Source organism: Pygocentrus nattereri, chromosome 5 (genome assembly GCF_015220715.1).
Source record: "Pygocentrus nattereri isolate fPygNat1 chromosome 5, fPygNat1.pri, whole genome shotgun sequence".
NCBI classification, from domain to species: Eukaryota; Metazoa; Chordata; class Actinopteri; order Characiformes; family Serrasalmidae; genus Pygocentrus; species Pygocentrus nattereri.
In genome coordinates, this window is record NC_051215.1 from 13,226,564 (window position 1) to 13,252,416 (window position 25,853).

The window sequence follows — 25,853 nt, forward strand, 5'->3', positions numbered from 1 at the left end:
GTTCTTTGAAACCTGAGCAATGGTGCAGATCACACCTGACCTCGCCTGCTATCCAAGCTCACTAGCAGTATTTTCCATATGGCCACACAGCAGGAACCATGGGCTAGCAGAAAATGTTACTCTAGTAGATAAACCACTGTAACTGACAGCAGGATTCATGTGCTAACATAACAAAATGTCATACTAGCACAGAAACCAGCGTAACTGAAAGCAGAAACTATGCACTAGCACACCAGCGTCCAAATCACAACATATGCTAGTTTTGGTGGTGATCAGCATAACAGCTTCCAATGCTGTTATCCAAAACACAATAAGCTGATTTTGCCATTTTTTTGAACAAGGTTAGCCTAACAAAATGTCATGCTGGCACAGAAACCTGAGTAACAGCATATGTACTAGCATGACTACATTTCATGCTAGAGCCCAAACCAGCATAAATAATAGTAGAACCTTTTTTTGGTGTGTGAAGAAATGCTAGCACAGAAACCGACAGCAGGCGTCTTGCTAGTCGTGCTCTTGGATGTGTAGCTCTGCACAACCTTCTCTTCCCCTGAGCTCTTCTACATCCCAATTTATGTTTCGCTCTTTCGTTTTGTCTTTATTTCTGTGCCCTGTCCGACATTGCGGTAATAACCCCGGCCTGGGAGGGAATTCAACCCTCAGGTGAACTTTCAGCAAAAACTTCTCTCACCAAACTTGGCTAGCCACTCTGTATTAACACCGCCTACTGTCCAGGGATTGAAGGGAAGCATTTTCCACCCCTAACTGGCTTTGCTTCCTTCCAGGAATAAGCTGAAAACAGCAAAATTTAAATGTCAACAAACATGGATTACTGGAGCAAGGCATCCAGCGTCAGGCGGCAAGCTCCAAGCTACAGCACATGCGGGTGGGAAAAAAAGAGAAAGAAAGAATATGGTGCACAATGATCTGCTGTGGAGAAGAGAAAACAGAAGGGAAGCAGGGGAAAGAAAGAAATATGGAGAGAAAGGTAGATTACACCAGTGTACAAAGCACCAAGCAGTTCTCTGGAGCTTTCACTGCAAATGAACTGTGAGAAACACACTAAATGATGCATGGGAAGAGGGAGGGGGGGAGAGAGGGAGAGAATGACAGAGAGAGAGAGAGGTGGGGGGCGGGTATTTGAGATATTTCGCTCAGATATTTCTCTCACACAGAAAATATATACCAGAAAAATATGAGACATAAAACAAAATTAAAAAATAAACTGAAACTATACAGACAAATCTAATGCATCGGCTTGTGTGTATGTGACCATGACTGCACTGAGACTTAATCCATAGCTAAGAATACGTCTCTTGTGACGTATTCAGACACTTAAGAACACAGCAGACTGAATTCCACAGCAGAAGAGAACAACAAGAGCAGTGCTTGTAGAGGAGGGTGAGATGGAGTAAGGTGAGGGATGGGGAGAGAGAGAGGGGACAGATGAAAGAGAAAGAGAGGAAAAGAGCAGGATTCCAGGCTCTCGGGCTCTTGCAGATGAAAGATGGTCTGGTTCACAAGTTCAGAGAGCTGAGAATTGAGAAAGACTGACAGTGTCTGTAATAGAGAGAGAGAGAGAGGGAGGGAGCAAGAGAAAGAGAGAAGGAGTAAGGAGGGAGAAAGATATGGAGAGAGAGAGAAACCACAACTAAAGAAAGTAATGGATCATAAAAAATGCTCCCTCAAACCTTTCTTTCTTTTGTTGATGATTAATAATTCTGTAAATAACCTTTCCGTTTCACTTGTTTCCCCATTTTCATTTTATGTTAATTGCTTTGGCAATATTTAACTTAACATTCACTAAAGTGAACTGAACCGAATGGGAAAGTGGGAGAGAGGGAGAGAGAGATATAAAGAGAGACAGAGAGAGAGAGAGACAAAGGGCAGTGCCAGAGCACAGCTTCTCTAAAGACTCTGGAGAGATCATGCTTGGCTTTCGGTTGGCTTGTCATTCCAGCCATGCCCAACCAGGCTGTGGAACGGTCCATGCCGAGAGTGCGTAGGGGAGGGGTGTTCACTCTCTCAGCTGAACGGACTGTGCCATGCAGGTGCTGCAAGGTTGGCAGAGGGGCAAAGAGAAGTGGGGTCATCCAGTGACCGGTCGAATAGCTATAGCTCACCCTCCGGAGGCACCCCCACAGGCTGCTGGTCCATGGTGGGAATAAAGACATGGGGGTAACTGTCCCACAGAGGCATGGGGGGGTTTATATAGTCCGGTTCTTCTTCTTAAAGATTAGAGGGACAAAATGAGAACATGGAGTGAGAGGGAGGGAAAGAGAGAGAGAGATATACATACATTACAGCAAACATTATTTTGAAAACAAAGGTGCCAAAACGGATTCTCTGGAGTGATGCCACAGAAGAACCATTTTTGCATCTCCGAAGAACTTTTCAATGTTAAGTTTTAAAGAATATTTCCATAATGTAAAGGTTCTACACTCTGCTGTCATGTAGACACAGTACAGGTGCATTAAAAGGTTCCTCCTAGAACCGTATGTTCAAGCCAAGAACCATTTATGAACCTTCATTTTCAAGAGTGCAGGATAAAGTAAATGAACCCATCCAACAGATTACACACTTTTAACCAGTCTACATTCCTGAGGAGGAAAAGAGTGACATTATGCCGTAAAGAGGATTACACTTGTGTGAGTTGGTTGTGGAAAAAAAAAGCATGCCTGAATCACATTCCTGTAGAGATTGAATGGTGTCTGGGTGAGATCAGGCGCGTCTCTCAGCCTGCATTTGCTTCTCCGGAACAAAAGCAGAACGGCTTTGGTGTCACGCTGTGGCAGGAGTCACGCCCGAAAACGCCCTGATCACTCGGCTCTGTGCCAGTAAACAGCCTTTATTGTTACTGACTAAAGCGGGATATTGGACATTAGAATGTTTGGAAAGGTTTGAAGGGTTTGAAGGGTTTCCGTGTTTGGAGTCTGCAGCATGAGGCTCTTTAAAGCCAGCTGTGCCACTTATATCTCGGTCAGCACTCCTAAACCCTCAGCTGTGTAACAGAGAGACAGATGTCCTTGATGTCCTCTATTACTGTGTGATTTGGCAACCTCACATTTGATCACAGGATACAGCACAGACTGTACATTCAGCCTTAAGAAAATCCTTGGTCATAATCTCCAACATCTACAAGTCCAATTTTCAGTGCTAAGGCTTGAAGACACTTGAGAACCCTGTGAATCCTGCTAACTCACCTCCCATCCGGGAAAGACTAAAGCATCACACTTTCTAGTCTTGCAGGCTAGATGTGATCTTATAACGAGACAGCCTGGGGACAACCATGAACATTTTAGGGGTAAATGTGGCTAGGAATGTAGACATATCAAGGTGGAAGAAATTTCTAAACCAATTCAGTGCCTTGTGAATGTGGAGCTCAAAGTAGGGAGTGATGGTGTGCTTGTCAACATTGATCCATGGATGTTACGTTAATTAGCATGGCTGAAAACTATACAGCTAATTACTATAAGAACATATTTACAAGGGCATTTCGGCGTCTTTCAAAAACGCACTTCCTGAGCGAGAGGCACCATTCAAGCATTGGCCTAATCATCATGTGATCTTGAGGTCAAAATCACAAAGTGGCTGGGAGTCCAAACAAACATAATAAGAAGGTTTTTCATCTCCCTCCCTTTTTCCTCTTATCATGATGCTAGCCAATGCAAGCCTCTGTTGGCTAAATTAATGTAGCACAGCAAGTTCTCATCCAAATGTGCTTAGCTATTCAATGATCACACATATGGCAGAGCTTCAATTTACACAGAGGGCTTCAATATACTCAGCAAACTATAAAGTCTTTGTTTTTTTTGGTCTTTTTCTAGTGAAAATGTGTATTACAATCCCTTTTCCATAAATGAAAATCATATAGAAACCATACATAAATAGGATCCAGAAACACTGCTGTCTTCTTTGGGCCCCAGCTCTGAGATGGACTGAGGCAAGGAGGAAAAGTATTCTGTGGTATGACAAATGACATTTTTGTAATTCTTTGTGGATTCCTCCAGGCTAAAGAGGAGAGGGACCATCTGCCTTATTGTCAGTGCACAGGTTAAAAGCAAGCATTTGTGATGGTATGTGGGTGCAGTAGCGCCGTCACCTCACAGCAAGGAGGGCCTGGGTTCAATTCCCCGGCCGGGTGACCAGGGTCCTCTCTGTGTGGAGTTTGCATGTTCTCCCCGTGTCTGCGTGGGTTTCCTCCGGGTTCTCCGGTTTCCTCCCACAGTCCAAAGACATGCAGTCAGGCCAATTGGACATGCTAAATTGCCCCTAGGTGTGAGTGTGTGAGTGACTGTCTGTGTCTGTCTGTCTGCCTGCCCTGCGATGGACTGGCGACCTGTCCAGGGTGTATCCTGCCTTCCGCCCGAAGACTGCTGGGATAGGCTCCAGCACCCCCCCGCGACCCTGACGGAGAAGCGGCTTAGAAAATGGATGGATGGATGGATATGCACTGGTTTTGCAGCAACATATTCTGCCATCCAGATGACGTCTTTTTCAGGGAATGCCAAATGTGTAATGTGTGCTAAAGTAGCCTGCCTGCACTCCTAACCTGTCACCCATTGAAAACATATGGGGCATTATGAAACAAAAAATATGATAATGGAGACCCTGAACTGTGGAGCAGCTGAAATATTATGTCAAGCACACTGGGGAAACATTTAGCTTTGTACAAGAAGTTGAGCCGGACACATAAATTGTTTTTAAACCTTTGTAGTGAATGTTTGACTTGTAGATATGGGAGATGCTGGTCAGCTCATTGCCAATGATTTTTGAGTCTAAAGATGAAGCCATATTAACTTTGCATATGTTAAACTACACAGCAATAGAGGACATCAAGGACAAATCTAAGAATGCGACCTAAGACTATTTAATGAAAGGTTCATTGTCCATTCATCCGTAGGTGAGGAAGATAGTTAAAGCAAATGGTCTACAGAATTTGGAAAGTTCTCGTTATGCCTTAAGCTTTTGTGTTTTTAAGAACATTGTTCCTTTTTATTCTTTGTGTCTTTAAATTTGTATGGGTTCTATATGTTTTTTGAGATTAAAGGAATCTTATTTGATGTTCAGTGTTTGGGCTCAGTCTTTTGTTATGGACACACAGAGGAAAAACCCTAACAACTACATTGGTGCAGGGCGAGGCTCTGTTAAGTCAGCTGTGCAGCTCATATCCTGGTCAGCATGGCTAAACGTTCAGCCCAGTGAGTGAGGGATGTCCTTGATGGTGAAGGAGGCGAGGCTGGGGCAGGCGCATTGCAGTGTAATTGAACAATGCGTCGGCGTTATGGCTAATTATATGATGACACGTGAAGTATGTTCCATAATCCGCTCAGCTCCATTTCTCTTTCAACTTATAAATATCACAGGCAAGCAGGCGGCTGAATGCCATGCCTGGTTTCAGTAAAACATGAACTGTTGTCCCACATGTTGGGCAAATGTGAAAATTAACAGTCTGATAATAGAGTCAGGCAATTGTTGATTAAATAATTGGAGGCCTATTCATTGCCTATGCGTGGAGTGGTTCCATATTTAAGCTATTGTTCTTGGGATAGAGTACTCAAAGACAGGAACATGGAACTCCACATCAGCTGTTAATAGGGATGGGTATTGTTAGGATTTTATCGATACTGATATTGATACAGATATTGCTTATTGGTACTGATGCTTAACGATACACTTCTTGATACTACTTTCAATAATTTGGTGCAAATAACAAAGACATGGCAATAAAAACATATGAAAAGATAGAACAAAATGAAAAGATGTAAAAAAGGCTGTGGTCACCTCCCCAGAGTTGAACAAACTAACAACCAAAAGCAATTCAAACTTTGCTACCCCAGGTTATCAGGAAAGCTCACATTAAATTCAAACTTATACTACCTAACAGCTAGTGATTTATTCTATGATAGCTATTGAATTAAATTAAAAAGTTTGATATTCTTACTCCCCCTGACCCCACATCCCCCCCAAACAACTGATTTAGGGCATCACAATATCCTAATTATTCTTTTGACGCTTGAAACATTTTCTAAGAAGAACATTTGGACGATCAAGTTATTTTACCTGTAGTTTTAACACAAGGCTGAAGTCGGCTTCCTGTCTACCAGTTTCTTGCATGAATTTTCACATTCCACCTTAAATGGTGCATCAATTTTTATAAGGCCTGAGATGCCAGCATGTAACTGCTGCACCATTTAAGGTGAAATGGGTAAATTCGAACAAGAAGCTGGCAGACAGGAAGCCGATTTCAGCTTCATAATTTTTGTTGCTGGTAGCATTTCTGATAAGTTGATTTAAGTTATCAAACTATCCTACCTACACTTTCATGTAGGGAACCATCTATAAATACACACTATAGTTGGACATTTTAACAAGGTAGAACAACTCACTACAATACCAGGAGGCTGCACTGAAGTCGAAAGTGCAGCTCTGCTAAAGCAACAGCACCATTTGTCCAGGAACTTAGCAATATTACGGTATTGACCAGTCAGAAACCGACATCAATTTAGTACCAGTTTTTGATACTCATACTGCTGTTTATACACAAAGAGCAAAGTATCGCAAAAAGAAGCCTTCTTTTAGTTGAGAATCCACTCCACAGAACCCAAAACCCTGCATCTTGTTGCTCAAAAAATGAGTTGCTCTCAGACAAGGCTTATAATGCATTCTTGACGCAGAGCAGTCACAGCAGGTGCACAAATTCTCATTTACGAAGTCCCCCACAGAAAATAATCATCTTATTAAAATGATTCGATCCGTGCTGAGTGAAGTGCGGCCCTGTGCCATCTCAGTGCTAAATGGATTAGTGCCTTAATGAGTTTATTTGTTCTGGGCGAAGACACCCATCTGCCTTAAATCAGTAGCATGACAGTGATGCTATAGTGATGGGCAATCTACATAAAATGGAGATCATGAGAGGTTAATGCTAATGATGCTTTAATCGGAATTCAGTTTAAAAGCCAGGTCTGTGAGACTGATGAGGCTGCTGTGTTGAGTAATGCTCAATTCGAATGGAACGAGTATAGAGCCCTGAGGCACACCCTTTTTGAAATGCTGTTCACAGCACATTAGTGAGCATTCCATAATGCTGATAGACAATGCTAAACTCTAAAGCCCGCTATGTACATTAGGAATGCTAATAACAACTTTTTTGGCTCATGCATATTTCTTGGGTGTATATCATCATATTTATGATGCTTTTGATAATACGCATTCCAATGTAATGTAAACGTAATGAAAGATGAAAAAATGTCAATTGATACCAAAGCTATAAAACAGAAATGTTCAGATTTAAAGACAAAAAATATATAAAGATATGCGTTGCAATATCTCAGAAATTGGGACTGTTTCCAACTGCTTTGGCAGTGTAGACTTGTGCCTATTCAGATTACTTTGTTGCACGCATTTGCTGTGTCCCATCCTTTTTAAAAGTCTCAGTGCTGGAGGGTCATTTGTCTGTCCACACGAGTCTACTGTGAACAGGGCTGTTCGGTGAGTGTACATTCATGTGAACATAAGCTGTCATCACAGAGGCAGATGTATGAACATAAAGTGGTGCACATAACCCACAGTTTACTCACTTTTAGGCTGTCACTCATTAATAAGTAAATAAATAATCCTGAAATATGACACGGGATTCACATCAAAGGCTGACTCGTTTGAGGCTTTAACAAAGCTTGGCTGTTTATAAATCACTTCATTCGCTCTTTTAAGGCTACCGGTTGAAAAGAAGAAAGAAATGAGATTTTAATATGCAACCAAGCATCCATTCCAAACAATGGTTGTCAAAGCTTCAACTGTACAAGACAAAATAGGACCATTTCCTCTCTTAGTGCTTTAGCGCACATGCACTTTTGTCCCGCAAGTGTAATTAAACTGATAACGACGTTGTCTGTTATGGTGAGGCAATCATTTCCTCTGGTCGGTGCTCAGACGGGCTACATTCATACAAAACTACATTGCCCATCATCATTTTGGTTCCTTTTGAAGTTCAGTATTTCACACTGTTGCTTTTCAATTAAATAAGAAAAAATACCTCCAAACGTTCTGTTAGCATAAAGTACCTTCTGTCGTGCACATGATTTGGTGCCTCGGTCAGATTACTTGTTTCCTTGCCTAAGTGAAAATAAGTTAACACATCCTCCACACTTCAGCACATTTTAATTAATGTTTCTTTGCAAATCATTTAAACCCTATATTCCACTGAAAATAGTACAAAGACAACATATCAAATGTTGAAACTGAGATTTTTTTGGAAAAATATATGGTCATTTTGAATTTGGTGCCAATGTGTTGTTCCTAAAAAGTTGGGTGCATGCTTACCCCTGTTTCATTACCTCTTCCTTTACCAACACTCTGTAAGTGTTTAGGAACTTTGTCATATTTTTCATTTCATAATGTGCCAAATGTTTTCAGTGGTGACAGGTCTGGACTGCAGGCAGGTCAGTTTGGCACCCAGACCCCTAGCACCTGGAGCAATGCTATTGTGATACATGCAGAATGTGGTTTGGCATTTTCTTGCTGACAGCACATGTTGCCAAAACATGTATATATTGTTCAGCATTAATGGTGCCTTGACAGATGTGCCACCCTTGCAATGTGCACTTATGCACCCCTATACCATTTTAAATGAGCTTGGGCCCAGAGAAGGTGGCAGCATTCCTGGATCCTGTTCTTGTACAGTTTCTTCTTTGCATTTTAGAGTTTTTACTTGTGTTTGTGGATGCAGCAACGAACTGTGTTCACAGACAGTGGTTTTCAGAAGTGTTTCTGAGACCAGGCAGTGATTTCCACTACAGAATCATGTCTGTTTTTAATGCAGTGTCGCCTGAGGGCCCAAAGATTATCGCCAGCAAATACTGATTTTCGGCCTTGTCCCTTACATACAGAGATTTCACCAGATTTTCTGAGTCTTTTAATGTTATTATGCACTGTAGATGATAGAAAACATATGTTTTTGCTATTTTTCATTGAGAAATGTTATTCTTGATTTGTTGTGGTGAACCCCATCTCTTCTTTACCTCTGAAAGATTCAGCCTCTCCGGGACGCTTTTTTATACACAGTCATGTTACTGACCTGTTGCCAATTAACCACCAGGTGTTTTTTTTAAGCATTACACAACTTTACCAGCCTTTTGTTGCCCCGTCCCATCTTTTTTGGAACATGTTGTGGGCATCAAATTCAAAATAGGCAAATATTTGTCAAACAACAATAAAGTTTCTCAGTTTCAACGTCTGATATGTTGTCTTTGAAGCATTTTCAATTAACTATATGATTTCAACGATTTGCATCATTATTGTTGCATCATTATTTTGTTTTTATTTACATTTTGCACAGCATCCCCAATTTTTTGGAAATGTGGTTAATGAAGAGCAGGTTTACTTTTAGAAGCACATAGTGGTTTAGCTAAAGTACCTTACCTAATGTCTCATTGGTGATGGATTCTGTCACTGTCTTCTTTAACTGATTAAAATAATTAAATATAATAAAATAATACAAATCCCCAGAGCAGCCATTAAGTGTGCATTTCCATGATGGTTATGAACAAATGGTTCAGCATGTGGAATTTTGTTTGTTACCATGTTTTCTGTCACTTTATAAAATGCTGGAAATTGTTGGATGTGCTGCAACAATTTCCAAGCATTCGGAACAGAATATATATCACACACTTATTATTGCTTTGTTTCATCAGAGTAGTAATAAAAGATGACTAAAGTGTCAATTATATTCCTCATCATAAAGGGTTAAACCCCTGAAAGTTCTGAGTACTGAGGAGTGCTGAGGAGTGTTGACATCACAACAATATTTCTCGCAAAACAATAAAACTGACCTGCTCTGTCTTTATATGAGGAGTTATTAAAAACTGACTAGGTCTCTAGGTGTCCCCAGACTGTTGACAGGGAGTGTACATCAGGATGGAAAGAGAGACATGACTCAGTTCTACATTCCTGAGGGGTTTTGTTTTCTTTCTTCCTCCCTCCTTTTAATTATTCCTTCTCCCGTTGCTCTCTTAGGGCGGAGATTTCACTTCTTAAATCTCCAAAGGCTTCTGCTCTCAGAGAGGTGTGCAGTATTTTAAATCAGGGGTTATCTACATTGTCTGTGTGCCTCTGTCAAGGCTACTGATAGAATTACTCCCGAAGGCTGGTTTTATTCTGTGCTGAGCTATCTCGGGCCAGTAATTGAGATTGTATCTACACAAGCAGTGTTTCCACCTCCAGTCCTGTAGTCCACCTGCACTGCACAGCTTCATCTTTTTCCCACATCTCATTAGTTAGTCCTTCACGAGTTGAGTCAGGTGTGTTAATGTAGGGAAAGATTAAACTGTACATTGCAGGTGGGCTACAGGACTAGAGACTGGAAACACTGTCTTTAAGGGGAATTTTATATGGGGAATTCTTTACAAGGAATTTTTAAAAAGTTCACAGCGGAAGAGATAGGAAACATCCATCTGACATTTAATGCCTCCAAAAGCTGATGCCTGAGATATGGTTTTATTATAGTTTTTTTTACATTTTTAAAGCATTTATGGCAGAGAGGTACATGCAGGGTGTTATGAGGCGTGCCCAAAGATTTTTTCCAGATTAACCGCTATTTACAATCAACATTACATATAAAAATTCCAAAGACTCACTGGAACAAAGGTTCACTGGTCACTTGAGTTACTAAAAAAATAAGCATTTTTCGTCTTGTAGACATCACAACTCCTGGTTCCTATCACCACCACCATGAAGACATCATGGTAGGAAAAGTGGTTGAGTTCCTCGGCCATGCATCATTTCACATTAAACCACTTCGAGCGGCTTTGTTTACATCTCAACAATTGACTCACACAGACATTTTGAAAGGAATGACCCTTTAATGGAACATTCCAATATTTTTTAAAACCTTTATCTGGTTTAATCTGTATCGAGGGGTTGATTACCATAGATGATCATTTTGATATTCCCTTATTTAGTACTTAGTGAAAAAATTCTAAAGGTTCAGTTAACCTTTTTTTCTAAACCAGATATTTCTTTCATGGAAATGTCAGCCAACATGTTTCCACAGTTGCACATAGACTGGTTGCACATGTTATTGTCATGTTAAAGGTGCAATTTGTATTTTTAGTTTAAAACATCCCAAAATTAATAAATATTATTAATAAAATGTAAAGAAATAACAGTTAAGACATCCATGTCTCATGTTGCAGAGATGTCTACTGAAGTTAGCATGCTATCCAGCTAACCCTGACCCATCCTGTCTTGTAATACCATTTTGTACCTCAAGAGGTGATGCCATCAGCCCAACATGAGAGGACTAAGAATTAGTACCGCCCCAAAGGTGCGCTCTAACCTCTCATCAAACAAAGTAACTATAGAATTATTATAGATCATTTAAGGATAGGCAGCCAATGAAAGTAACAGTAAACGCAACAATGGCTGAAGATCTTAGCAAGCAACCTTTGTAACCACTGCTGCCTGCTTTAGAAGCAAAACAAATTAACATCGGCGTTGTTTTCCACAGCCAGAGACAGTTCTTGGTGAGTAAAGGGTTGAAGTCTGATGCGTGAACTGCGTTTCTTCTAGATTGGTAAGTAAACTGCTGTTAATGCTAACATTGGCTATCTACTGATAGCTTATGAAGGTAGCTAATTGTCTTAACTAATTATAACTAATCATATGTAACTAATTTTGTAACTAATTGTAAGTAACTAATATTGTAATTAATTATAGACTAATTATAGACAATTCAAAGACAGGTAGGCAATGAATAGTAAACACAACAATGACTGAAGCTCTTAGCAAGCAACCTTCATCACCACAGCTGCCTGCTTTAGAAGCAAAACAAGTTAACACGGGTATTGTTTCCATTGCTGGAGACAGCTCTTGGCGAGAAAAGGGTTGAAGTTTGATGCTGAACTCACAGCATTTCTTCTACACTGGTAAGTAAACTGCTGTTAATGCCAACATTGGCTATTTACCAATAGTTTATAAAGGTAGCTAACTACCTTAGGTTACTGAAAGTTTTAATACGTTTGCTAAGTTACAGGAGGGATTATGCATTTCTTAGTTTCTTACGATAGGGGTGGAAATCACAACTTTCTGGTGATTTTACCATCTATTTGTTTGGAGAGTGGAGTATTTGAGGTTGTGCCCACTTACATTACACACAGATGTAACTACAAACTTACACAAAACTGGTGCAACCCAGTTCTGTTTACTATTATAATGTGCAATAACATGCATATGATGGAGTTATGACAGTCAGCCTTTATGGTTTAAGAGCTTAAATAAGACTGAAGTGAAACGGATCTAACTGCATTCAGAAGTACCTGCAAAGGGATGGAATACACAATGCATTGATACACATTCTAGGAACAGGAAGCAATTTGAGGGATTAGGTTATTACAGAGATTTGATTTTCTTTCCACCTGAAAATAACCACTTTCTTCACCTTCCCTCGCCTGAGCAAATCACTGTGAGTGACATGTTTTCCTCTTGTCGCCAACCAGTTGATGTGTTTTTGCGTTAACCAGAAAATGAATGAAGGCGAGCGAGGGGGAGAGAGAGGGAGAGAGTGAGTGTGTTTATTCATTTTGTATGTGTATGTGTTTGAGAAAACAGGTCTACAATGTCAGAGCTGCAAGCACTCACCTTGGTTGCAGGTTTTTCCAGTGAAGCCGGGGTGACACTTGCACTTGTTGGGTCCAACGCAGTCTCCATGCTTGCATCCATGCTGACACAGTGCTGCAGGCATTACCATAGGGGGCAACAGTCAATGACAGTCACTAACATATGCTACAATTCAAACATCCAACAGGAAATACTACACCGACTGGCCACTTCATTAAGTACACCTTCCTGTATCTACATTTTGTCCATTTTATCAGCTCTACTTACCATATAGGTGCACTATGTAGTTCTACCAGACCCATAAGACCCATAGCCCATCTGTTTCTTTGCATGCTTTGCTTGCCCCCTTTTACCCTGTTCTTCAATGGTCAGGACCCCAGCTGGACCCCCACACTCAGGTATTTTTTGACACTGACATGGTGGTGGCGTGTTAGTGCGTGCTGCACTGGTACAAGTAGATCAGGCACAACAGTGCTGCTGGAGATTTTAAACACTTCAGTGTCACTGCTGGACTGAGAATAGTCTACCAACCAAAAATATCCAGCCAACAGCATCCTGTGGGTAGTGTCCTGTGACCACTGATGAAGGACTTGAAGATGACCAACACAAACTGTGCAAACAGCAACAAATAGGCTACTGTCTCTCACATTATATCTACAAGGTAGGAGTGTCTGATAGAGTGGATAGTGAGTGGACACAGTGTTTAAAAGCTTCAGAAGCACTGCTGAGTCAGATCCACTCATACCAGCATAACACACACTAACACACCACCACGTCAGTGTCACTGCAGTACTGAGAATGACCCAACCCAAATAATACCTGCTCTGTGATGGTCCTGTGAGGGTCCTGACTACTGAAGAACAGGGTAAAAAGGCGGCTAACAAAGTATCAGAGAAACAGATGGACTACAGTCTGTAATTGTAGAACTACAAAGTGCTGATAAAATGGACAGAGAGTGCAGATACAAGGAGGTGTACTTAATGAAAAGGCCAGTCGGTGTATATTTCACAACATGAAACCATCATTGCATGACACAGCTTCATCCAGCATACGACTAGCTCTATTAAACATTCAAACACTGCTGTTACAGGAAAAAAAGTTATGGTGCAGTAAGGTGGCAACCATTGAAGAGCTGGGTTTTAAGTGAGGGGAATTATGGAAAGATTTCAATAAAAACATACACTTGGATCATTTCCTTCTTTCATCAATAATTCATTGCTTTCCTTTGGTCAGTTTTAACGGCCCTGGGCCATAAGGAGTGCACACTATTCAACACTTCAACTTTATGAGTCATTACATCTGTCGTTTGGATTGGTACGCAGCCCAGAGCCGTACCCATTAAGAATCTTCTCAGCTCTAAGACGGCTTTAGATCTGAAGTAACACAGACATAATGCAGCATCAAGCACCGGTGCCTTTGAGCTGCAGCTACACGCCGCTGCAGAAGATAAAGAGTGAGCAGTTTGTATGGTCTGTGCCAGCTACTCACCGGAGAAGAATAAACTGCACTATTCTATTTAAAGGAGCTGGCAACTCGATGGCAAATATTCAAAATCTCACTTGTTCTACAAATGTATGGCTTGACAATCATTTGCAAAAGTCAAATTTCAAAAGAGTATTTCAAATGAAACTGAAAGGTAGAACCTGATGAGGACCATGTGGCTTTGGAGACTGCATGGTGATGGACAGTGGTATAGCCATGGTAGTGTAAAAAAACCCATGACAGCAGGCTTCTTTTGCCAAGCTTTTATTTTCTGGCAGAAATCTGGGTGAGATATTTGATTACTCATATAAAGTGACACTCCAGGAGTGACTCAAGTTTGTGGTCCTGGCTTAAGATAACATGCTACTTTACCTTCAGTGTGCATTAGCTAGAAAACAGTGGTTATTTAGCCTAGTTAGTTACAGTAGCCTTGACCAATACCTGATTGATTAAAACTGAACTGGATAAATACTGTTAATGATGTAGGCTTATAAATAAGGCAGGCTAATATGGCAGAAAATCAACATCACAAAGACATTTCCATGATACATTACATGTATCATTGTGTTTAGTTTTTCTGACATTTGTGAACAACTTCGAATGGACAAATGCACAAGTGCACCAGCAGAACAGTCAAGTATATTTTAGAACAGGTTATGAATACACTGAGTCAATATATACTGGTTGTTGTTGTTGTTTACAGGCTCTAATTGGTCTAATCTGTCTTTTTTAACAATACATGCAGTTGTCCAGTACACTAAATGTACTGACAAAACCTAAAATGCACTTAGAAAAGTGTAGTCATGCCATTTATCACAATAATGACAATATTTCATTGTATTGCCCAACTGCACTTATAAATATTAGCAAAGGAGTCTCATAAAAACACGATGGTTCATGATAAGTGCGTTTGCCGCATAAATATAGAGCCACAAGCCAAACATCTGGCTGATGTACCGGCCAAGACTAACAGCAATTTAACCCTGTCCCATGCATTCAGAACTGAAACTGCATTTTTTTTGTTGTTGACATTAGAATTACATTATTTAATTTGGCAAAGCAAACAAAATTAGTCTTTGGTCTCTTCTTTCAACGAAAAATGCTTCTTATCATGTTTGGTTTTGATTTCAGAATGTACGGCCTTGCTCCACAGCAGGAGAATAATATTCTCCATAGTGGTGCAGCAGTGGAGGAGAGGCAGTGAGCTGCTGGCCAAGGCAGCGGTGGCTGGGCGTCTCTGTGGGAGCTGGTGCTGCACTCACTGTGGCGCATTCACGCCGGCTTCAAGCCAACTGAGACTAATTTCCATTAAAAGCTTCATTAAGTCTGTCATAATACTGGCCTATCAGAGCCGTTAATTATGCCCGATGTGGGCATGCAGAGACAGGAAGGGGAGACAATGAGGGGCAAGCAGGCCAGCCGCCTCCATCTGCCCACACACGGTCCAAACAAACATTGAGAGTGGCTGCTGAGCATCGTGAGGAGACAGACAGGTGGAGCATCCACACAATGCTGCTCCGCCAATGCATTCTGTATTCACACTGACAAAAAACAACAGCAGCCCTGATAATAAACCCAAGGCTGGTAATGGACACAGCGGCCCACAGGAGCTCTTTGTTCCGCCGTCATATTTCCGATGCCGGTGCAATCACTCAGCACCCAAGCACTTCAGCAAAGGCATCAAAACAACGGACTGCTTTCCTTCCTTATAATCAGAAAGCGCAGATGTGAGACCCTGCTATGTAATTATTTGATCAGCGATTAGGGGACAGCCGGGGGCAAAACCCGAGCTTTGTGTATGAGCTTTGGAGATGAAAGGCAGACGGATATCGATTTTCCCCTGTTGGACGCAGTTTGCGGCACGTTCAAAAGCACAATGGCATTAGGCCTGATTCTCTAAACTCAGGTAGATAAGAATTACTTGGTTTCATTTCACCTTATTAGCCCATGTAAGCTAATCACAGAGCAGTGTTCACCTTGCTTTTAACCTGTGACATTTGATAGGGATGCTGGGCAGCATGCAGTGAAAGTCACAAGATTAGACCCCCCCCACCCCCCCCCCCACCCCCCAGCCCCAAACTTCCCCCAGGTTAAAACATAAAAGGACAACTATGAGCCCTAATTTGGTGCCAAGATTGTCAAGGGACAAACCCAGCAGGCAGCAAAAGCTGTGACATTGAGAGTCTATCCAGGTCACTGCCTTATCTGGGCAACCAGTCGGCTATCAAACGCGATGAAATCATGGATTAGTTCTGGAGATGCTGCCCGCTCACGAGTTGGGTTATATTTTTAAGCACCGGAGCATCAGGGAGGGGGTTTGAGCGGCTGTGAGCACGTAAGGGGAGACCTGTGCCTCAGAGAAATGCCGACCGCTTGAAACACATACGCCACAGACAAGCCCTGCCAAGGGAAATACCCTGCAGTGACTAACCACATCAACCAGCCCCAGTGGCCTAAAAACAACCAGATTCCCTCTTCCCCCACAACAGCTCCGCATGCTGGGTGAAGCCTCGTACCCTAAATACCCTCCTGAGCAGGTGCGGAGCAAAGCAGCTTGACTGCAAAGCCCAAAACAAGTGAATGTGACCTAAATATGTTACCGATATCATTGGAAAAAAGATATTAAACTGGGAAGAGACACATTTACTGCATTCAGGAGCTGTCAGAATGAATTTCACTGTTACAATATCTCCTGAAAGCGAGGAAAATAATTAGGATGCCAACAATGCCTGAATATGCAGTTAGCAAGAGGAAAACTGCGCCACAGGTGGCAATTTGAGTGAACAGATTTCATCACATTTCTGACTCTGAAAGGTTAAATAGAAGAAAGAGAAGCTCAATTATCATTAAAGTAATAGTTAAGTGAAGAACAGAATGTACACAGTTTTTCCCCTCGTCTGAAATGTAGCTGATCAGCCAAGATCAAAGGTTTCTAACACTGTACAATCTAAATTTTGGGTACACCTGGACAAATAAGCACAAATCCTCTACAGACTTGATTTGACTGGGGCCTTCAAACCTTTGCTGATGTCTGTATATAATGTATAAATTGGGACTAAATCCACCTGGATTAGCATTATGTGGAAACGTAACAGAGTTATAACTGTAGCAAAATGAATAAAATATATAACATTGAAATATTGGTCAGTCCCAACAACCAGTCTGAAAACTAGTCAAAAAATGCTGTCCCATGTTTTTATATCAATACGAAATCATAAAAGTTTTAGTCTATGATGGAGCCTTATTTTAGCCACACCCCCACATTTTAAGCAGCAAGTGAGACTGCATCTGTCTTTCATGACCACATGGTGAGCAGGTAGATCCGACTGTTCCCACTGATCCCACTGTTTAACATTAAGAATGGTCACTACTGAAACAGATTTTTAATGAAAATACTTTTATTTTATAAGTGTCAAATCTTTCAAAGCTTTGTTTGCTAGTCACCCACTGGTTGCAGTTTTTGAGTTATGCTCAAAATTTGCTAAAATTGTCGGTCCTGAAACGTTAAAAGTCAGTTAAAAGTCCAAAATGTATTTTGAGCTGTGACTTTGAATCAGTTCTGTAAAATGACCTGTACAGCAGTTGGAATAGCACAGTGGATAACACAACTATGCTCTGCATAGCAGGATGTTCGATTCCCTTCCCAGGCAAACAAGCTTCTACAAGGGTTCTTTAGTAAAGAAAATGGTTTATGAACACTCAAAGAATGCTTTGCATGACCAAAGGGTTCTTTGCCTCATGAAAGAGTTCTTTAAACTGATGGAGAATGTGCTGTAGATGAGTCTACACAGAACTTTTTTGAAAAGGGTACTATATAGCACCCAAAAGGGTTCTACAGCTGGACACCGTAACAATAGAAGAACCCTTTTGTGTGCTATATAGAACCCTTATCAACCATCTACAGCACATTCTGAGAAACACTTTTATGATGAAAAAAACTATTTAATCACGCAAGTGTTTATGGTTCTTTATATAACCATTTTCCTCACTAAAGAACACTTAACAAAGAGTATATGCGATGCTACATAAGTAAGAGAAAACTCCTAACACTACATTCACCTGTCTTTGAAACATGATTCAGTTCTAAGCTTTTCTGGATGAGACCAATACTGTACAATGTAAATGCATTTATTTGACCCAATTCTGCCTATTTTTATAGTTATACAGTATGGTATAAAGTATCAAAAACCACACAAGCAAGTTTATTTGATATCAGTTGAGAATCTGACATGGTTTTAGGAAAATACAGAGGACGTTTGCATGATTGCACAGTGCTAATTGGATATAATAACTTTATATTGGATATAAACTCTTGACTGATTTACTATGTTTAGACTAAGAGAAAAAATGTGCAAATGTCATGTTTCACCAAACTATCACTAAAAAGCTTAGATCCAAATGGACATAATGCACATAAAGGACTCTCTAATCACGTTTGAACTACTTGAAATCATTTTTGGCATTTTTATACAGGATACTGTTCAAACGTATATGATCAATCGTTTTGTGTAATGAAAACTCAAATACTGTCTTGGAAGCCATCTGAAAGTGCCGGCAATCAACAAGACGAGTCCCAGCACTTGCTGAGTGATGAAGATAGACTTTGTAGAGGCTGATGAAGTGGGGGAAGGGCTCATAAAGGTAGAAAATAGACAGTGAAATGTTGGAGAGAGTCCCACTCTTCGAACACACCAGCGTAAACTGTGGCGGCGGCAGGTGGGAAATGTTTGCAGGATAACGGCATCTGCACGGAACACGAGCGCCTATAAATAAAGAAGAGCTCAGGATTCAGAGGATGTGTCCTCAGGAAGGCAAGATGACTGCAAAAAGGAAATATATGGTGCTAACCTTGGGCCTGGCACTTTATCCCGATTACCCTGTTGGTTAAGATGTAGAGGGCTGCAAAACAAACGGCCAACAAAGACGGTGGGGGGAAGAAAAAAGACATTCCAAGCTTTTTCTGAATGAGGTGAACATATTACACAGGTGCCATGCTGTGACCAACAAGCATTCTTAACAGCACATACATATGAGATGCACACACACACACACACACGCACACACACACAAGCACGAACGCACGTCTCTCACATTCACTTTGGTGCAAAAGCAAATATGTTCCAATATAATGATGAAAGAATGCTGTTAGCTCCTCTTGGGAATGTCATTGAGTTTATTTTTAAATGACAATCCTGTAGAAACCAGAGAAAAAGAATGTGTTTCTACTTTTTTTCCCCCTGCATTGCCTTCAAGCACACTGTTTAATATTAGATTGGGTTTTCCCACTTCAGTGAACAAAGAAAAGACATGAGGACATTTTATAAGTCCTGGATTCTGCCGTACTTCATTAAATGAAACTACTTTAATACTTTATTGTTTTACATTCTCAAGCACTATTTCATGGCTAACAGAACTATGTGTACTATATGTCCACAAGCTTGCAGATGCCTGTTCATCCAATTTTCTTCTGAAATCAGGGATCTTAATGGAGAGTTTGTCCTCGTTTGCTGAAGTAACAGCTTCTACTCTTCTGGGAAGGCTTTATAGTAGGTTTTGGATCATTACTGTAAGGATTTGATTGCATTCAGCCACCATAGCATTAGTGAGGTCAGGTGTTGGTTGATTAGTTTAAGATTACAAGTGCCACTCTAAAACATTCCAAAAGTATTGAATAAATTGCCAACACAGTTCCATAGCCCAATGCTGGGGGGCTTTATATCACCATAGACTGTACTTGTCATTGTGCACAGTGACCTTATGTTCATGCATGACTGTTAATGGAGGGTCTTATTCTATTATCAATGCTTTTCTATGGAGATTACAGCAAAGGTTGCACATTAAAGTACCCAAATTCATTAATTAGAAAGGGTTGTCTTGATACTTTTGGACATGTATCTCAGAACTGTATTATAAGGGGAAAAAATGTTCTTAACTTAAAAAAGGTTAATAATTTTGGACCAAGATTCATCATAAAATATTCACACCACCATATTAAGTTTAGTAGTCATTCTGGATCATTTCAGCAGAACTTCATTTATAATGTTCTATGGCTTGCTGAGTCATTAGAGAAACATCTACAGCTCTGGATATCAGTCTGGATGCATTTCTTTATTGGGCCCAACGCCATTTCACCCCTTGCCCCTACAACTAATCCCTTAGACCTCCGTTTTGTGTGTTCACACCTAGGCGTAGAGTGCCTTGATTTTTGTTGAGATAGAGGGGTAGGGTGAAGTGTTAGGGCTACATGGCCCTCCAAACAGAGCTATGAGAAAAATAAAAACAGGCAAGATGGCTGTGCAGGCGAGCAAAGAAACCCACACATGTGAGTATTTTCAACATTAGAAATGAATAAAAACCATATTATTATCTTAGTTTAATGTTGTTTTAATGTATTATGGTCCTTTTCTTCATAACAAGCATAAACACAAAAAATGCATTTCCCGTTCTACCTTAAATAGTCCATCAGTACCAACGCCTGAAGGGCCAGAATGTAACTGCTGCACCATTTAAACAGCAAAATCTGAATGAGAATGTTCTTTTTATTTGAGGGTCCCATTTTGTAGAGGAAGGTTTCAACCACTACCTTTTGTAACTCAATTCCAACAGACAAGGTGATACTCGAAAACAAGGGGGAGGGGTAAAAATGAGAAATGGGATTGGGCCTTGGTTAAATCTTATTGAAAACAGACTTCTGAACAAGAAAATATCTCCCTCATTGTTAAAAGGTGAGTAGAAGTTAATTTACTCTTATGTATAAAGTAGTCATCACAACAACACTAAGTAATCACTCATATTCCAGCAAATTATTGATATTCATGTTAGTTTGTTGGTATTAATGGATTGTTTAAATTTCCTTCACTTACTCCATGTTACTACCTCTGAAATCACATGAAGCTGCTGTGGGGAAGTGAAGCTGTGCAGCAGAAATCCTGGATCAGGATTTGATCGAAAGATTTGATACGACATATGTGATTTATTTTTGTGATTGACAGATTGAATATTGCTTCGTGTTTGAAAAAAATAACATGTTGATTGTCATATGGCTATTATAGTGATCTGACAGGCACGCAATAACATAGAAAGGTGTAAGCTGTATTCTGCGACTGTAGTGCATCAGTAAGCCCTTCCATCGTGCCCCATCAATGACCTCCTCTCTCCTTCTCCAATGTAATGCAATGGAGTATTTGTGGAAATTCCATTCAGCTTAACTGTGCCACTCTGTCTTAGGCACACAATACAGGGGAAATGGCTTCATTATGGGCTTATAAGAGGGGTCATTGGCCCCGATAACCTGAGCACCTCATTAAAATGTAAAAGTCCCGCCTCACACAAACATATTGAGCCAAGAATCAGCAGCACGTTCAGTGCAGCTTCAGACTCTAAGCGTTATGTAAGCATAATTCTGAACCACTAAGACATGTACTTAATGTTTGTTAATGTTTACCCACTGCTGTTTAAATCTTCTGTTGTAAAGGTATCATTTTTCAGTGCTGCTTTGGCTCCAAATGCCACTTCAATTTTAAACCATCACTGGCCAGCGCCTCAGAAAATGCAGGATTACACACGGGGCATTCGATTCCGCAGCTGTTTCTGCTGTCATTAAGACAAACCGAGACAGCAATCCTCAGATTCCTGAACCCTTTGAGATTTTGATATGCCAGTGTTGATCTTTGTTTTCTCAGGATACATGAATGTATCCATGGTGCCTCTAATGAAGCAGCAGAAACAACTGCTTTTTGGTGAAGAGAGAGGCTGATAGATTCTAAGACATTTGAACTTAACAGACGTAAACATGGTATTGTTTACTCATCAGCCCTCACAACAGGCAGTATTCACCAGTATTTCACTGAGACAGTATTTAACTGATTCAAGAGACACTGCGGCAATGACAGTAATGGCACTATGCGCTCTTAAAAATGATGATCCCTCGGGTGTTCTTTAGTAAAAAAAAAAAAGGTTCTGTATTGAACAATGAATACTCAAACAACCCTTTGCATGACTAAAGGAGTCATTGCATCATGAAAGCGTTCATCAGATTGATGAAATATGTGCCGTAGATGGTTCTATGTAGAATCTTTTAAAAAAGGGTTCTATATGGCACCAAAAAGGGCTCTGCACTGTAAACAATGGCTCACCTGTACAACCTTTAAACATGACTTAATATAGTTACAAGCAATTGAACTCATTTTATTCAACTCAATTGAAAAGAATAATTCATTCAAAGTGTTGAATAAAACTAATTTCACACATGAAGTCATTTTTCAGGCTAAACTGATGAGCCATTTTTTTACTGATGAGTGTGCTATGGCTATGATGTCGAGCTTGTGATAATAAAAGAACCCTTTCTGGTACTACATAGAATCCTTGCCAGAGAGGTTCTATATAGATCCATCTACAGCACGATCTCCATCAATCTTAAGAAATCTTCCATGACGCAGATAACCCTTCAACTATGCAAAGGGTTCTTTGAGTGTTCATGGTTCAATATAGAATTGGGCAGTCGTGGGCTGGAGGTTAGGGAACTGGCCCTGTGACCGGAATGTTGCCGGTTCGATCCCCAGGGCTGACAGTCCATGACTGAGGTGTCCTTGAGCAAGACACCTAACCCCCAACTGCTCCCCGGGCGCTGTGGATAGGGCTGCCCACCGCTCCGGGCAAGTGTGTTCACTGCCCCCTAGTGTGTGTGTTCACTACTGTGTATGTGGTGTTTCACTTCACGGATGGGTTAAATGCGGAGGTGGAATTTCCCCGGTTGTGGGATCAAAAAAGTATCACTTAACTTAAACATTGATTACCAAAGAACCCTTGATGAACCATCATTTTTAAAGGTGTATCTGTGCTGAGTGGGTTATAGTTGCAGTAACAACAGCAACAACAACAAAAAAAAAATCAAACAAACAGTATGAGCTTTCATAGCATCCCAACTTGTTGACGGGCAGGAAAGAGAAAGATGCTGAACAGCTGAGCTGATTTAGCTAGACGAGGGTTATTATTGTTATTGCTAAATGAAAACTAGCAATAAGAGAAAAGCTGTACTTGTTAACTATAATAAAAATAAAAGTATCAGCTTTCAAAAACACAAATTAAAGCTATAATGCTGACTGGGATCATTCTATGGTGGACCTTGAAGATGTGTTATTCAAGCAATAATGCACAATCGAGACTCAAAGATAACTCATAGATTTGATGGATAATGGTGACATGTTGTCAACAACATGGCCACGGGATGCTTCCTCAGGGATTTGTGAATACTATCTATACTGATACAGTAGAAGTATGCAATACGCAAATGAGCCCCGAACCAATCACTGAATGCTTTATTGTGTGCTGTAGGGGATGTAGGGAAAAACCCGATTCTTCGATGCATCATGATGCGGATGTGAACGATTCTGAATCAATTCATAAATGTCAAAAATCTATTTTCTACATATTTAGTTTATAACGTAATGTTGACGGAACATAAAAGGCGGAACTTGGGTAAGTGCAGCGCCAGTCTGTGGCGGCACATAACAAAAACACAGATGGATGAGTGAGAAATCCAACCGGCTCTCTCTGCATTAAAAGTCAGGTTAAATCAGGAGTCACAACCCAAATGTTAAGAAGAGACATTTTGTCCTTTTGTCAAACCAGCCACAACATTTAATGTCCAGTATGTCTCAGTGTGTGCTGATGTCCTAATATAGGCTAAAAAATATGAACGAAAACGTGGACTCACTTTCCTCTGCTTTAAGCTTTAGCTCAGCTATAGTTTTTCTTCTATCCCTGCCAGAAAACTTTTCCTCAGAAGTAGAGCAGTTTATTGTAAAATGTCTCTCAACGTTTGGCTGTTTTATGAGGCTGAAGTTGCTTCTCATTCTCTAGCTTCTCATTCGAATTTTCCTGTTCCAGCTTAAATTCTGCATAAGGTGCCGAATATAACTGCTGCACTATTTAAGGTGGAACAGGAAAATTTGAAAGAGAAGTGATTTCATTTTAGCAACGTTTTACAGCTTTTTTACAAATCTGGTTGCAGATTTAACATCCCAGGAAACCAACTGTGCCACTTATAAATGCAAATAAGTCCATTCATCTCTAAATGTTCATCTTTTCGTTCGCTGCTGGCGAGGCTAGACTTCGCTGCCATGTGACCTACAGTCTGCTTCTCATATATATATATATATATATATATATGCGAATATTTTGTTAGATTCCACAAGCTTTTTAGTGATTATATAACAACATGATTGTGGCCAGAGTGGGTGGAGCTAAGCCTTCATTAAGGTTACTTACTTTTTGCAAAGTACAGTAAGACATGACTGAGCGTTAATTGACTAAATGCCTCAAAAATACATTTCTATTGAGTTTCTATTGAAGCATTTGTTATGCTTACAGTTTTAGTGAAGATGTGTTATAGAATCATTTCTGCTGGTAGTGTCTTGCCTTAAATGATGTATAGTGAATTGTGTATAATATGTCTAGATATAAAAAAATTAACCCCTTAAAAGCCCAGAGACTGCCAGCGGGCCCAACGTTTTATTATATACTTCTGTAACCTAAGAATAGCTCAGCCAATTTGCATTGAAGACACTGTAGTTAATGAATAATAAGCCTTAGTATGTAATAAGGGATTATAATATGGGATTTTAAGGGACGAAATATGCAGGTGATGGTAATGTGATGGTAATGTGATGTGATGTTTTGGGGAACCAAACTGAACATAGTCTGCTCTTTGACTATCAGACTCATCAGTCCTTGGAATGGTATTTAAAAATACCATTAATTACTATAGTATTGTGTCCATAATCTGCATAACGTAAGTTTGATCAACAGTTAAATAAATAAGCAGGGCTATGAACGTACTGCTCATTCAGAACCAGTGTCAAAGCAGATTAGCCTCTTTGTTTTTTGGCACAAATTCCAGGGTTTAATATACTAATTGCTGTGTTGGTTCACTTGACTTTCCTGCTACCTCTACACTCATTACCACCTGCTATAGCTGTATCTATGTACTTGTGATTATTGGTTTAAGTTACCAATTAAAAGTTCAGATCTAATCCAGGCATCTTTGTACTCTAATCAGGAACTAAGTAGGCAGAGAGAGTCTCTCTGACAGATCCGAATCCTCCTGGCTTTTGGAATCTACCAGTGGGATCAAAGCAGCAGACCGTGTGAGAGAAAGTTAATATGAGCTTAATCTTCCCACCGTAAATCCACTCAAAGAGAGAGAGAGAGAGAGAGAGAGAGAGAGAGAGAGTGGAGAGAGAGAGAGAGAGAGACAGAGAGTGGAGAGAGAGAAAGAGAGAGAGAGAGTGGAGAGAGAGAGTGGGGTGAGAGAGTGGAGAGAGAGAGAGAGAGAGAGAGAGAGAGAGAGAGAGAGAGAGAGAGAGAGATGTATTTGAGATATTTTATCTATCTTTCTTACAGGGCTTTATCCACACAGCCTGCATACTCAGTGTCAAGTCAGCCTGTGCCTTTAAGAGACTTCCTCAGAATTCATGCTCTACTTCAGACTGAGCTCCATTTCCTCGGGATGTTCTGAACTCTGCCGGGGGATATTTGATCTTCAGTACTGTGATTACGCTGAACTCACACACTTCGGCCTGGATCTCCTCAACTCCGGCTGAGATAGCGAATGGTAATTTTCCAATTGGGAATTCAGAGTGAGAGCTCAGCCCTACCTCTCTAATACAGCTGTTTGGAGGAAGTCAAATTTATTGATGCTACATGTACTTTATGATCCTAGATCGTCAGTGGTGAACCAGATATTCCGACGTTGA

The 25,853-nt window shown here is 40.5% G+C and overlaps 1 protein-coding gene across 4 annotated transcripts in view; it reads right to left on the minus strand.

Annotated features, from left to right (window-relative positions):
• The window catches only part of npnta (nephronectin a), a 92,268-nt gene that overhangs the window by 44,148 nt on the left and 22,267 nt on the right, over positions 1-25,853 (minus strand). Inside the window, exons 3-5 of one of the 4 annotated variants that reach the window (XM_017701405.2) lie at positions 18,946-18,996; positions 12,637-12,729; positions 2,124-2,228 (exon numbers count right to left, since the gene is read on the minus strand). In XM_017701405.2, the coding sequence (XP_017556894.1) occupies positions 2,124-2,228; positions 12,637-12,729; positions 18,946-18,996 (249 nt within the window). The remainder of the gene's footprint in view (positions 1-2,123; positions 2,229-12,636; positions 12,730-18,945; positions 18,997-25,853) is intronic. The other 3 variants (XM_017701406.2, XM_017701407.2, XM_017701408.2) reach the window with 3 other exon arrangements.